The sequence below is a fragment of the Drosophila montana genome, unplaced genomic scaffold, assembly GCF_035044405.1.
Source record: "Drosophila montana isolate Dmon_TW-CO22-7 unplaced genomic scaffold, ASM3504440v1 contig_1505_1, whole genome shotgun sequence".
NCBI classification, from domain to species: Eukaryota; Metazoa; Arthropoda; class Insecta; order Diptera; family Drosophilidae; genus Drosophila; species Drosophila montana.
Genome location: NW_026996452.1, coordinates 4,535,966 through 4,548,836, shown reverse-complemented (window position 1 = coordinate 4,548,836; position 12,871 = coordinate 4,535,966). Strand labels below are relative to the sequence as shown.

Below are 12,871 nucleotides of genomic sequence, written 5' to 3'. Positions count from 1 at the left end.
AGAGATGAGATTTTTGGCGTCTGACGATGTCGGCATTTATCAAATAAATATCTTTGAAATATATAACAAATAATGAAATGCAGTCGCACAAAATTGGTGTTATTAATTGTGGCCAATTGATTCGATTTGTTTATGGCTGGGAGTGAGCGGGCTTCTCTTCTTCTCTAATCTCCAGCCAGCCGCATCAGCAGATAGATACAATGGATAGATACATCATCTAGTCCTTGTGAGCGGCGCATCATTAGCAGCTAACCGCAGCAACAACAACTGTGCGCCACAAATGAATTAATTGAAACATTACCTAAGCAAACGTCGCCCCACAACTAGGTCCAATCATTGGGTTGGCTAATTGAATTTCCTCCACACAAAAAGGTCGAGCCACGGTCCACGTGTCCCGCCTTCCCCGGCCCGTGCCCCCTCTGTCAACGCTTGTTCATGTTTGTTCACTTGTAGAAAAATGAATGTCTCGCATTTTAAGTGTGCCTCGCATTGTCTCTTCTTCTTGTTTTTCTCTGTTTTTCTCTGTTTTTTTTATCTATACCAGGGTCCATTGGCATTGTTGCTATGTGTTTTCACGCATAAAAATTAAAGTCCACGCGCTTTTGTTTGTGTTGTGCTCCTGTGGTTGCCCTGTTGCCCTTTTGCCCAACCCTCTATCCCTCTACCCGTCTACCCCTCGGCCATCCTCATCAGCTTTATGGCAACAATCGGCCTTTGTTGTAAATGTGGCTATCATTAGTCCGCTGGCTACTTAACACGACATTGATGCAGCTTAATTATGCCTCAGCTCTAGACAAAGATGATCTCGTTGAGCATAGAGCATGAGCGGGCGAAAAGGGATGCACTGGACAGAAAAATATATATATAAAGCTAAGATGATTATCCTTCTGTAGCTGAGAAGACCTCTAGGTAATTGATGTATACACTTTTGGCTTGAGTGTTTTACAGTCTAAGCACCTCTTAAGAATTTTAACAAGAAGATTATAAACTTGCTCTGTAAATCTTTAGAGATTGGGAAAGTAGCTAATTATATTGTTAAATTTCTTGTTCGAGTTGTCAACGAAGAAGAGAGAAAGAATCTTTGAAAAGCTTACTTTCCAAGTTATCGAAATTCTTCACTTATTTTCGGTAAATAAAAATAATAAATAAATAAAATATTAATACTTAAATAACGATAATATTTTCAATAATTCTTTAAAATAAAAATTTTTTTAATCTTTTGTATATAAATTTTAAAATACATTCTTCAGTTATTTTTGGTAAATATGAAATAGCATCAAAAAACATTAAATATTTTAAGCAATATTCCTACAATCTTTCGTAGTATAATAAAAAATGTTTTGTTCAAAGTTAAGATTTCAAAATAAATATATTTTTCCTATATTATGTAAATATGCTTGAACTTAAAAAGAAAATTAAATCGCAGCATTCTATTTATTTTCTATTATCATAAAATAGCTTTGAATATCGTCCGAATCAGTCCCTTTATGCGCTGCCCCTGTGCACTTTACACTAGATGACATCGAAAACAGCCGCCGACTGACTGACTTTAATTACATTCAGGCCAAAAACTTTGGATGGTAACGAAACAATTCATTAAAGCTAAACTGGCCAAGTGGGCAAGTGGTAGGTGGATAGCTTCATAACAATTTGCCTGGGATAACGGCTAGATGAGCTCAACTGTCCAGCCGGCAGAAATTTGAGGCTGAGTAGGTGGAGCTGTGGCCACACCCCCGCCGGAACCGTTAATGATGTGCACCATGCTAGAAGATTGCGCTTGAAGTTGACTGAAATGAGATGGATGAACGCTTGTATATCTGGCTGGCTGTCTGTCAGTCTGGCTGGCTGGCTGGCTAGAATGGAATGTCTAGCTGAATGGGCTGTCTGGCCCCGGTTGACACCGAGTTCAAGTAGCGGGCTGCATCTCAAGATTGACTAATGGCAATGGAAGCGACGACATACCGTTGATTGATTGTTTTTCCATGTAAATCGTGCGACAAATTAATCAATGCTAATGACACTTTCAGACCGACAAACTAGTTGCCATCTTCAGGTTGCCCAAATGCGGAAATGTCACCGAACGGACCGAAGTGCGCTCTGGAAAAGCAAACAAATTGCATTTTAAGCGGCTGACGCGTTGTCCTTTTCGCAGGATCTGCTGGTACGTGTGTGCAATTTTTCAAAACGGCTTTAGATAAAACTGATTTACACTAGCGCAATTGTTAATTACCCGGTTAGATGTTAGATGCCTTGAGTATCTCGTAGATACTTTTATACATTAAAGCAACGCTAAGATTCACTTGGCATAAATTTCACTTATCTTAACTCTGATTTTATGCTAATGTGTCGCAGCGTCTTGTTAGCTGCAAGATTCAAAGATAAAATGCGCCAAAAGATGCGAGACACGCCGGCAACTCTTAAGCTGGCCAAAACAACTACCAATACACACACAAATACAAAACAAGCCTTCCATGCAATGTGCGTCTGGTTGACGCCCACTGTGCCCTGCCTGGCACTGTCAACCCTTTCTGCACTCCAGTTCGCATATCCCGTTTCCCGTTTCCCATTTCCCAATTCCCACTTAACAGTTTCTGTTGCTGTTGTTTTGCACCCCGAGTTGCGCTTTTTGTTATGCTAAACTGCAAGGGTTGCTCCGTGGCGTGCATTGCACTTTTGTGGGCTGGCTGTTTACCAGGCGCTGCTCACGAGTGCTCGTAGTACATCTATAATTACGTCACCTTGGCTCGACTCGAGGCAGCGTGGCAGTCACAGCCAACACCCAAACAATTTGGCTGGTCTTGAATTAATGACACGAGCTAACAAATGCCAAGTTGAGCTTTCGTTTAATCTTGTCTACGAAAAACATTTTTTTTTTAAAGTTTTGTGTAATAATTGGTAACAATATCTTATGATATTTTAAGAAACTTCATCAGTTAGCTGGGGCTATAATTGCTGTTGGCAAAAGCATATGAAAGCTTCAAGCCAGATTAAATGTAAAAGCTTACTTCATTTTCTACACACTCTCCTCTCATTCTTCCACATGCTATTTTAAGCTCTATAACTCGTGCATATTCAACTTTCAAAGCACTTGAAAGCTTGCAGTCGAATTAAGTAATAAGAAAGCTTTTTTATATCCTTGAATCTATGAAGATCATAAGAAGCTCCGCTTATGTGACTATTAACCGAAGAGCTTTTAAGGCACAGCTAAGCGTCTGCTAGCTGACCAAAAGCTTTTATATTTCACAACTTGAACTTGTTGTTATTCTCTTAAAAATGGATTTTTTCTTCAAGTATTTCAATAAAAAAATAAAAGCTTTGGAATCTGATGTATTTTATTATTTATCGAAAGACATGTAACAGCTTTCAAAGCACATTAAATTTTTAAAGCGAAAAAAAATTAACAGCTGATTTAAGCTTTTCAGTTTGTATTGCTTTATTATTCGCCTGCATTAGTTCTCTGCTAAAATTCAACTATAAGCTAATGTCATGAGTAGTTTAAGCTTTAAATGTTTCACATCAAGCCCAAAATAAATTCGGATAACCACAACTAAGCGAAGACGCTGCCAGACTCAGACAACATCTTGACCGCAACGCATACCTAGAGAAGGGTGTAAAATAGGTGTGGAGGTGGTTTTGGGTACTTACTTACCTATACGTTGTGCCGGTCAATAAGCCGCTTTGGAATATATTACTACAAAATTTGTAAGCCGCTTGCCAAAAGAAAATAGAAATATTTTGTGGATGCTAGTCAACTTATGCGAAGCGCTGTCCGCAGCAGTCCACAAACTTTTTTCTGCCTCATGATTTATATATAGTCGAGATATATGATTCAATGTGTGTGTGTGTGTGTGTGTATCTGTTGTGCAGCTGGGGCAAACGTCGCGTATACGCAACGTCGCGTTGACACGTCTTGTGGTCAGGCAAAAGATAATAACAGCCCTGAACTGGAGCTGGAGCTGGAGCTGGAGCTGGAGCACGAGCAGGAGCTGCATGCGCCGGCCTAGTTTTTCCACATCATGCGAGTACCCATAAGTCGACACTCAGTTGTATTCAAAGTGAAGCTTGTGAATGCTGTGAATGTTCTCGGACGGCGCGTGGTTTTTGCTGATTTTTCACACTTGTTCGGGCCCTTGGCCAGCTGTTGTCCAGCGCCCTTGTCAGCCAGCTGGCACGCCCCAATTTTTTTTTTATTAACTTTTTGCCCATTTTGGTCACGTTTGATAAGCTGCAAGCAAATAATTCATGAATGGGCCGCGCGCGTTGCCCTCTGGCCAGCTGTTGCGCCTGCTGCTGCTCGTTGATATTTTAAATATGATTTGAATGAGTTTATAAGTTTTGTTTATTTGCTTAAGCAGCAGCCAAGTGATGTCGCATTTCCCTTACTCTGCCTCGCCCTACCCCTCCCCCTCCCCCCCAATGCCGTTCCACTACAATTGGCTTGCGGGGTTGATTCAATACAATTTGATTGATGTCTTTGCTCGCAAGCGTTTGTAGACAGTCATTAGCTGCGCATTCTCAACTGACGTTGTCTGTGTTCTATTCCAGCCCAGGCCAGGCCAGGCCAGCCCAACCCAGCCACGCCCCTGCCCCTGCCCCCTGACAGTGAGTGGCGCTGACAGCTTGCCAAATTGTCTGCTAAAATTTTAACTCACACACTAGCTGATATATTTCTATAAAGACGCCTCTGAGGTCGTCACAGCACATCATTAACGTTTACATACGTATACCTCAGTCTAACAATAATAAATTTATTAACTTTTTTTTAAATCGAACCTTTTAAATTTAGCTACAAGTACTCTACACTTATTGATAGCTAAAAACTAAATATCTCAATTCGATATGTAGGTTTTCTTTTAAAAACGTCTTAAAAGATTTTTGAAGTTAAGCCCTAAAAATGCTTACAAAACTTTTGCCTGTGTAGTTCGCCTGATTTAAAATAATAGCAAATAAATACAACAAAGAAAGTTAATAATACATTGTGAGGGGAAATAGAAGAAGTTGAGCTAAATGTAAAATATTCCAAATAATAGTAGGAAAATAAAGCAGAAATATAAAAATAAAATAAATTTAAGTGAATCGAAAAAATCTATATATATATAGTAAGAATTTGGTGATTCAGGTGTTGCATTTATCAAGGATTGCCTGATTGATATATATCTATAACATGATGAAGTAAATCATGCTTAGCTTCGACAAAAAGACATCGGCTTTCAAGTCCGAAGACTTCAATAAAGTCTTGCTTGCATTTAAATGCATACTTGTATACACACATGTATGTTTATTTAGTTATGTCTACATACAAATGTCTAGAGGTATTTAAAAGGTTGTAAGCACTTTATGCCAAGTCCGCTGAAGTTAATTTTTGGCACTTGAAAGCAAGCCCTATGAAGGCCATATACCATGTCACAGACTTTTACACGGGGCTGGGCGTTTGATAAACTGTGCACTCAATTCCAGGCCAGTTTAGCTAGGAGCAAAACAAGCTTAGAGAGAGAAAGAGAGAGAGAGAGAGGGAGCGAGGGAGAGCGCAAAAGAAATAAAGTTAAGTCTCAGCCACATGCGGTCGCGGTCATATTTGGCTTATTATAAATGACTGAATGTGAACTGCCTGTCATGTTTTATCTTTATTTTCGTGCATTTCTGGACACATTTCACTGGGAGTACTAAGCGGCGCAGAAGGATAGATGGCGATGGCGATGCGGATTGGGGTAGGGGCAGGGGAGGACTGTCGGCTGCCGGCGTGTCTGCACATTTTCCATTTTCCGATGTTGGCTTCTTCTTCTTTTTTTTGTTTGGCCTGGCACACAATGTGATGATAATGGCGCTTGCAGGCCGACTGACGTTTCTAACAAAGTGAGTCGCATTAAGGATAATCGAGGCAACTAAAAGCAAAGCCAACAACAACAACGACAACAACATGAAACAAAGCAGAGACAGCGACAGCGACAGCGGCGACTGCTGATGGGGCCCGATTTGCGCGTCATTATCCTTGCAGGCTACAGCGTCTCTGCTGTGTGTGTGTAAGTGTGTGTGTGTGTATGGCCGCCAGGCCTGAATGTCCATCAAGAGTGAAGACGCTGCAACGCCCGTTGTCCTTGCCGCATCCTGTGCCTGACATTTTCGTCGTCATCGTTCGGCGTTACGAATGATTTATGGCCAGCAGCTCGCCCGCAACAAGAGCTTAAGAGCAGCCCAAGCCGCCCAAACCACCCAAACCACCGCACCACTTGCCCCGCTGACAATGTGAAAATAGCTCTGCAATTGACAATTGTCCTCGGCCAGGACTACCGAGCTCGATGGCTAAACAAATATTTATTAAGCAAATTAAAGGCGCGCCGGCAAATCCGACGAAACAAATGACTTGAGATTTTGTAGGGATGCCCTACCTTCCGGATGATCTGGCACTTTCCCTTTACCATTTACCATTTACCATTGGCCAGTCGAATTATGCGCTCTAACGCGCCACTCGTCATTAGTCAATGTTTTAAGCCCAATTTCAGCCATGGCCAAGAAACACTTGGCTCTTGCTTAACCCAGGCCCAGTTGCGTGTCTTCGTTCGTTGTTTTGCTCTTTTTGGTTTTCTCGGCCGCAAAATTATCAAAATTAAATGGAATACCTCACGTGCCATATGCACTGTGCCAGCTGCTGCTGTCCTCAGCCGCCTGGCTCGGCTGCCATGTTGCCAAAAACAAAAAAGAAGGAAAGAGAAAAAACCAAAAAATTATAAACATCGCCGCCGATACGCACTCGGGAGGAGCGAGCGGGACAGCAGTAGTGAGACTTGTACTCATTAAATAATTAAAGTTGTTTTTTTTTTGTCCTCTCTTTTAAGTTTTTGGTAATTCGTTTTGGTCTTAAATCACACCACTTTAAGCTGCGGCCTCTATAAATGGAACGTCTGCACGTACCATACATATGGCCCTTATTTTCACATTTCCTTAGCCTTTCCCTCAGGAAAGAGCACATTTCTTATGACAGCCATACAATTGAATTGTCCAAGGAAACTCAATTGTTCTTCAGCGTCTACACAAAAATCACACGCAATAAATGAAGAACTCAAGCAGCTGGAGAGGGGCACGTCAAATATATACATATACGACACATTAAGATACTTTTTGTATAATTAATATGATTTTTTTTCGGTTATAAAAAAATATTTCATTTAACTATGTAATATTTAATACGTTTTCATCAAAAGCTGAGTTGCTTTTAAGTCTAATTAAATCAGTTGAGAGAGATTTTAATAAAGCAGCACACACTTTAGTAGATTATTTTGTGGAGAGTGGAGACTCCGAAACAGTTTCACAACACGCTGTAATTTCGTTCAGGTTCGAGGCGTAGAATCTAAAATTAAGTCACAACTTAACATTTTAACTGTGCCCAGTTGATTTAGACCGAGTCTGGCTCAGAGTCCAACCAGCTGCCGAGTTGTGCAAACGAATTTCACAATGTCGGTAACATATTTGGCCAAAATACTGCTGATCGGAGCGCTAATAATGGTCGACAGCCAATCACAGCTCAAACGTGGAACAAGTCGCGAATTTGGTAACCAAACTTAATTAATCCCATTCCCAGTAATCTCAGATTCTTCTTAGCGGCCTGGCCAGCGCGAGTGACCCAGGACGTGAAGACTACCACACCCGATGAGAATGGTTGCTTCAAGAAGACGATCACAACATGCCTAACGCAACCATTAAGATCCTAGCGCCGCAAAGTAGACATTAAAACTTTATATAAAAGTAATCTGTGAACCGATTTTCAACGTGTTATATTATATTTGCCAGCAATGATTAATAAATGGCCAGCGCCATCTAGCGGCCAGCTGCCGGCAGATCATCTGACAAACTAGGCGACTGCGCAATTGGGGAAATATTCATTTTTCGGAAAATTCGGACCTCCTAGAGGGATGAGCCACGTTCACATGTCAGACTAGAAAAAGAGTCAATAGTTTTTTGGCACCGATCCCTTAAAGAAGGCTTACAACTTTCTATTCAGATTACGTCTTTTTATTGTCTGCTTGTTCTTTGCTTAACTAGAAAGGACTCGTAATAAATAGTTGAAAATAATATACAACAGGGAATTTCTTTTCTTTAAAATCCTCATACTGCGTTTTGGGGTTGTTAAGGTACTAAATTATGATGAAAGAATTCCCTTTGTAATCTCAGTGCCATAGCAACGAGCTATTAACCATGCACAGAAGCATTTTTTTCTTACACACACACACACGAACACAGATGCACCGTAAGATCTTTTTCACGCTGGTTGTTGATTTAAGTATTTGCATTTATTTTTAATTTAATTAAGTAAAGACATAACCAAGTCGAGCAAAAGCTTTACTCTGAAGATCTTACCTGGACTACATACATTTGTATGTTTATATAATGCTCTGCGGTTTGTGCTGCTTATATTTATGTCATGCAATTTCAAGTGGGCAGCAAATTGTCTGGAGGAAAATATTTAGTTATTAGCGTGGAGAATCTGAAATGGTTTCACAGCAAAACACAATTTCGTTCTGGCTTCTAATGAGCGTGCGATCGAGGCGTGGTATTTAAAATTAAGTCACAAGTTCTTGTGGCTGGCGCGGCGCACTTGGCAAAACAACTGGACAAATATTTACAAGCACGAAACAGAATTTCGACTGTGCCCAGTTGATTCAGATATTTCTTGGCTCAGAGCCCAACCAGCTGCCGAATTGTGCAAACGAACGAATTTTGAGAATGTCTAGAACGCATCTAGCCAAAATGCTGCTGATCGCCGCGCTGCTAATTGTCGGCGGCCAAGCGAGACCCGGACGTGGACGGAAGCGCGCCTTTGGTAAGGGATTCCCATCGAAACTTAGCCCATGGCCTAATCTCTCTCGTCCCTCACAGGCGTTGGTCTGCTGGGCGGCGCCTTGGCGGGCGCTGTCATTGGCAATGCGGTGGCCAAGGCGCCGGGCTCGGCGCAAGCGGCTGCCCCAGCGTCAGCGCCAGCGCCATCGCCAGTGGCTCAGGTGGTGGAGACGGGCGTGCCCGATGCCAATGGCTGCTATAGGCAGACGATCAAGGAGCCCCTGCCCGGCAATAACAAACTGTACACAGAAACGGTTCATCTAGTCTGTCCCCATAATGCGCCGCCAGCTAATCCACAGCCAGCGATGGTGGTGGTGCCAGTTGCCCAGGCTCCGGCGGCAGCACATCCAGTGCTGGTCGCACCTGCGGCACCGGCTGCGACACCTGCGACACCTGCTGTTGTTTACAATCAGACGTCAGCGCTGAACTCCACGCATTTGAATGCAACGCATGTGCTTGCCACTGGCCCGGCGCCAGCTGCAGTTCCCGCTTCGGTTCCTGTTGCAGCCGCAGCGCCTGCTCCGCATTCTTCGCTAACTGTAGTGTACGCAGCTCCGCCGCAGCAGCAGCATCCGCAGCCTGCACAGCCCGGTACTGCGCACGTGATTCTGCTGTCCAAAACAGTCAAGAAGCAGAAGTCTGCGGCTTGTTCCATAAATATTTCGCAGGGTCTGCTGATTCTGGTCGTTCTGTACTGCTTAATAAGCAAATAAGTTTAAATTTCATAAAAGTTGTTTCTTCAAAAAAAAATTATCTAGACCTGCTACCAGTCCTACAAATAAAGCATATGCTTTTCTTTAAGTTTTTGCTGCAGTTTTCCTGGTTTCCATTTGCATATTTTCCAATTTCTATTTTTCTTACATAAATCGTTCAAAAGAATTTTATTGCGCATTTTAAAATTGGCGCACACTCAACTTCACGTGTGTTGAAAAAGTTAAAGCGCAGCCAACTTACTGCCTGCCCGCAAATTTTCGCGCAGCCAACTTCAACTTAAAGCATAACTGTGTATGCTATGTAAACTGGCTGATAAAATATATTTAAATATTTGAGATGTAGATGGCGCCAGCTAACTTTAGCTACTTTGTGGCGCCACCTATTAACAATTCTAAATATTACATGTGGAACTCAAAGGGCACTGTAAATCAAACAGAACTATGTAATGTTAAAGTTATGCTGTTGCAATTTGGTCACACTGTTTTGCAGCCGGCGTCGTTTCATTGTTTTCGTTGTGAAATTCGCGCAATTAAAATTAAAGAATAAATAAAATTAAAAATGAGTACTTGGAATCCGGAATACGATGTGGAGCTAACCGACTCCGAGGATGAGATTGCAATGAAACGCGATTTTCACGGACGCGAGGCAATACTCTTTGTTGTGGATGCCAATCTGGAGGTGGGCGAAAATTCCAGCTTAATATAAATATTATTAATAAATAATATAAATGGGCAGACAGAGCGCCTGATGGACGCGCTGAAGCTAATACGCGGCGCCTTCATCTCGGGCATGCTGGTAAATGGCAAGGATTTGATGGGTCTGGTGTTTGCCAACACCAAACACAGTCCGCCGCCGCAGGAGCTGCAATGCCTGGAGAATATTGTGGTGCCGGCGAACTGCGCCGTCTTCCTGCCGCTGCGACAGCTCACCAAGGCCATAGTGGAGCACTATCTGGAATTTATGGCCAGCGCAGAGGAGCTGTTCGCCAGCGAATATGGCCTGGCGGAGCCAGATGGACGCGGCAGCTTTGCCTATATGATACGCCTGTGCATTGAGCTGCTGGAGAAGTGCGGCAAGAAGCTAAACAATGCCAAGATTGTGTACCTTACGGATGTCGAGGAGCCGCATCCGTCATCCAGCCGAGAGTTTCAAGCGGCCCTGCAAAAGGCCAGCGATCTGGAGGGCAAGGAGTTCGAATTCCAGGTGGTGCCCATGACCGATGACTTTAACTATGAGCCCTTCTACAAGGAGTTCATAACGCTGTCGAGAGGTAAGCAGCCCAAACCGGGCCACAGGATGCGCGACATCTGTTCCCCTTGCTGGCGTGCAGTTGTAGCCAAAAAGGTTTTAAGATCTCGCAGAGCAAACTAAGCAAATGTTTCACTCGCAACCAATCGAAGTTTTATTGGGCTGCGCTTTTGTATTTGCTGACACGATTCATATACACATATATTTATATATAAAATTGATTGATCGGTGATCAAAAGACTATTTAATTGAACTGCCAAAATTCTTTCTAGCCATTGAAATAGATTCATTTCGCGTGCCCGATGCGCAGCTGCAGCGCGAGATTCTAGAAGATCGCAAACTCAGACAGGACTTTCTGCGCCGCTGCCTGGGCCACTTCACACTCTCGCTGGGCCCCAATGTGTCCATATCGGCGCAGTACTACAACTACTTTTATCGACACGTCTATCCAAAAAAGGTGCACATCATGCGGCGCGACAACAGCGTCGTGCAGAAGCGGCGCCAGATTATAGTGCGGCAGGAGGACAAGGAGACGGAACAGATAACGCATGAGTATCAAATCAAGATGACGGGCGGCTGGTACGAATGCAAAGTGGGCGGCCAAGTTCTTCGCGTTACCACAGAACAATTGAATCGTGTGCGCAACTTGCATCCGCCTGGCATGATGCTTCTGGGCTTCAAGCATCGCTCCGCGCTGCCTGATGTTATCTACAGCAAGCCCTGCAACTTTATGTATCCGGATGACCAGAACATCATTGGCTCCAAGCGGCTGTTTCGCGCGCTCTGGCAGCGTTGCTTGGAGCGCGAAAAGATCGCCATTTGCCTGTTCCTGTGCAAGCGCAAGTCTGTGCCGCGCTATGTGGCGCTGGTACCTGTGGAGGCCGCCCAGCCGGATGACAAGAACTATCGATCGCTGCTATCGGGAGATGGCTTCAAGATTGTCTACTTGCCGGAGTCCAAGCATATACGTCGGATAGATTTATGCGACTGGAACAAAATTGACAATACGGCAACGGATGAGGGCGTCGATCTCTTTCAAAAGGTTATCAGGAAACTGAGCGTCGACTATCAGCCCAATCTCATCAACGATCCCAATCTGGAGGTGCTGCAGGCCAATCTGCTGGCGCTCGCCTTAAACTTCAAGACCGAACAGGACGGTCTCACCCAGCTGCCCGATCCGGCGCTGCAAAACAAGCGCATCGAAAAGTTCTTGCCCACCTATGAGACGATCTTTGAACCCGAAATTGAGCCGGCCAAAAAGCGTACAGCCAAGCCCAGCCCCGACGAGGGCAGCGCGCCAAAAATGCCGAAAATTGAAGAGTCGCAACTAAGCAGCTACGACTTTGTGAAACAGCTGATCAAGAATAAGCATCTGGGCTCCTGCACTGCCCAGCAGCTGCGTTTCATACTCGATCAGCATTTCGAAGTCAAGCCAGCGAAATCTCTAACCAAGGCTGTGCTCATAGAACGCATCGAAACGCTGAGCGATTAAACTTTTTTTTTAGAGACATTTGTTAGTTGTTAAAATGAATGATAAATATACTAAGTATTGTTAGATTGCAACAGGATCTGGATACCAGTGAATGAATTGTTATAAGCTTAAAGTTGTCAAGCTGAGTTACAAGAGAGAAAAAGAGATAAAAGAACAAGGCTAGCCTGTATATATATTTGCATCGAAATACATTCGAATTAATTTTAAAAATTGTTAACTAATAAATATTTGTATGCTTTCTCTAATTGAAACATTTATATTATTCCAAGAAAACCCGAATGTTTTTAAACAATTTGAAAACAGGTTTTTGTTTAATGTTTCTTATTTTTGTAAATTACTTTTAATTAAGATGGATTTATAATTATTCCTTTAAACTTTCCGAAAAGCTTCGGATGTTGCTCTTCACATTTCTAGCCCATGTAGAGAGCTCTTAAGTTGGATCATTTTCGTTGCCGGACATGGTTTAATTCTTCAGGTCAGCGTTAACGACATAATTTGACTCTTAACCCGAATAACACCGAATAAGATGTCCTTATGCAATGAAAAAGCGCAACTTTTCGGCGACTTTTGAACACAAAAACTTTG

General features: G+C 43.0%; 2 protein-coding genes across 2 annotated transcripts; both read left to right on the top strand.

Annotated features, from left to right (window-relative positions):
- Positions 1–8,600: 8,600 nt before the first annotated feature.
- On the top strand, positions 8,601–9,633 carry LOC135435152 (BCL-6 corepressor-like protein 1). The gene is made up of 2 exons (XM_064692052.1): positions 8,601–8,815; positions 8,872–9,633. Exons 1-2 carry the CDS (start codon positions 8,719–8,721, stop codon positions 9,543–9,545), a joined length of 771 nt encoding a protein of 256 aa, XP_064548122.1. The 5' UTR covers positions 8,601–8,718; the 3' UTR covers positions 9,546–9,633.
- A 388-nt stretch (positions 9,634–10,021) lies between these two features.
- Positions 10,022–12,531, top strand: Irbp (Inverted repeat-binding protein). Its single transcript, XM_064693442.1, has 3 exons — positions 10,022–10,224; positions 10,282–10,816; positions 11,067–12,531. The coding sequence occupies exons 1-3, from the start codon at positions 10,105–10,107 to the stop codon at positions 12,284–12,286; spliced, it is 1,875 nt and encodes a 624-aa protein (XP_064549512.1). The 5' UTR covers positions 10,022–10,104; the 3' UTR covers positions 12,287–12,531.
- Positions 12,532–12,871: the final 340 nt, after the last annotated feature.

What these genes read in the sequence shown, in the direction of transcription:
- LOC135435152 (XM_064692052.1), top strand. Translation starts at nt 8,719, where the DNA reads ATGTCTAGAACGCATCTAGCCAAAATGCTGCTGATCGCCGCGCTGCTA. An exon ending in TGGACGGAAGCGCGCCTTTG is followed by an intron (nt 8,816 to 8,871) that starts GTAAGGGATTCC and finishes CGTCCCTCACAG; the next exon opens with GCGTTGGTCTGCTGGGCGGC.
- Irbp (XM_064693442.1), top strand. Translation starts at nt 10,105, where the DNA reads ATGAGTACTTGGAATCCGGAATACGATGTGGAGCTAACCGACTCCGAG. An exon ending in TTGTGGATGCCAATCTGGAG is followed by an intron (nt 10,225 to 10,281) that starts GTGGGCGAAAAT and finishes ATAAATGGGCAG; the next exon opens with ACAGAGCGCCTGATGGACGC. An exon ending in GTTCATAACGCTGTCGAGAG is followed by an intron (nt 10,817 to 11,066) that starts GTAAGCAGCCCA and finishes AATTCTTTCTAG; the next exon opens with CCATTGAAATAGATTCATTT.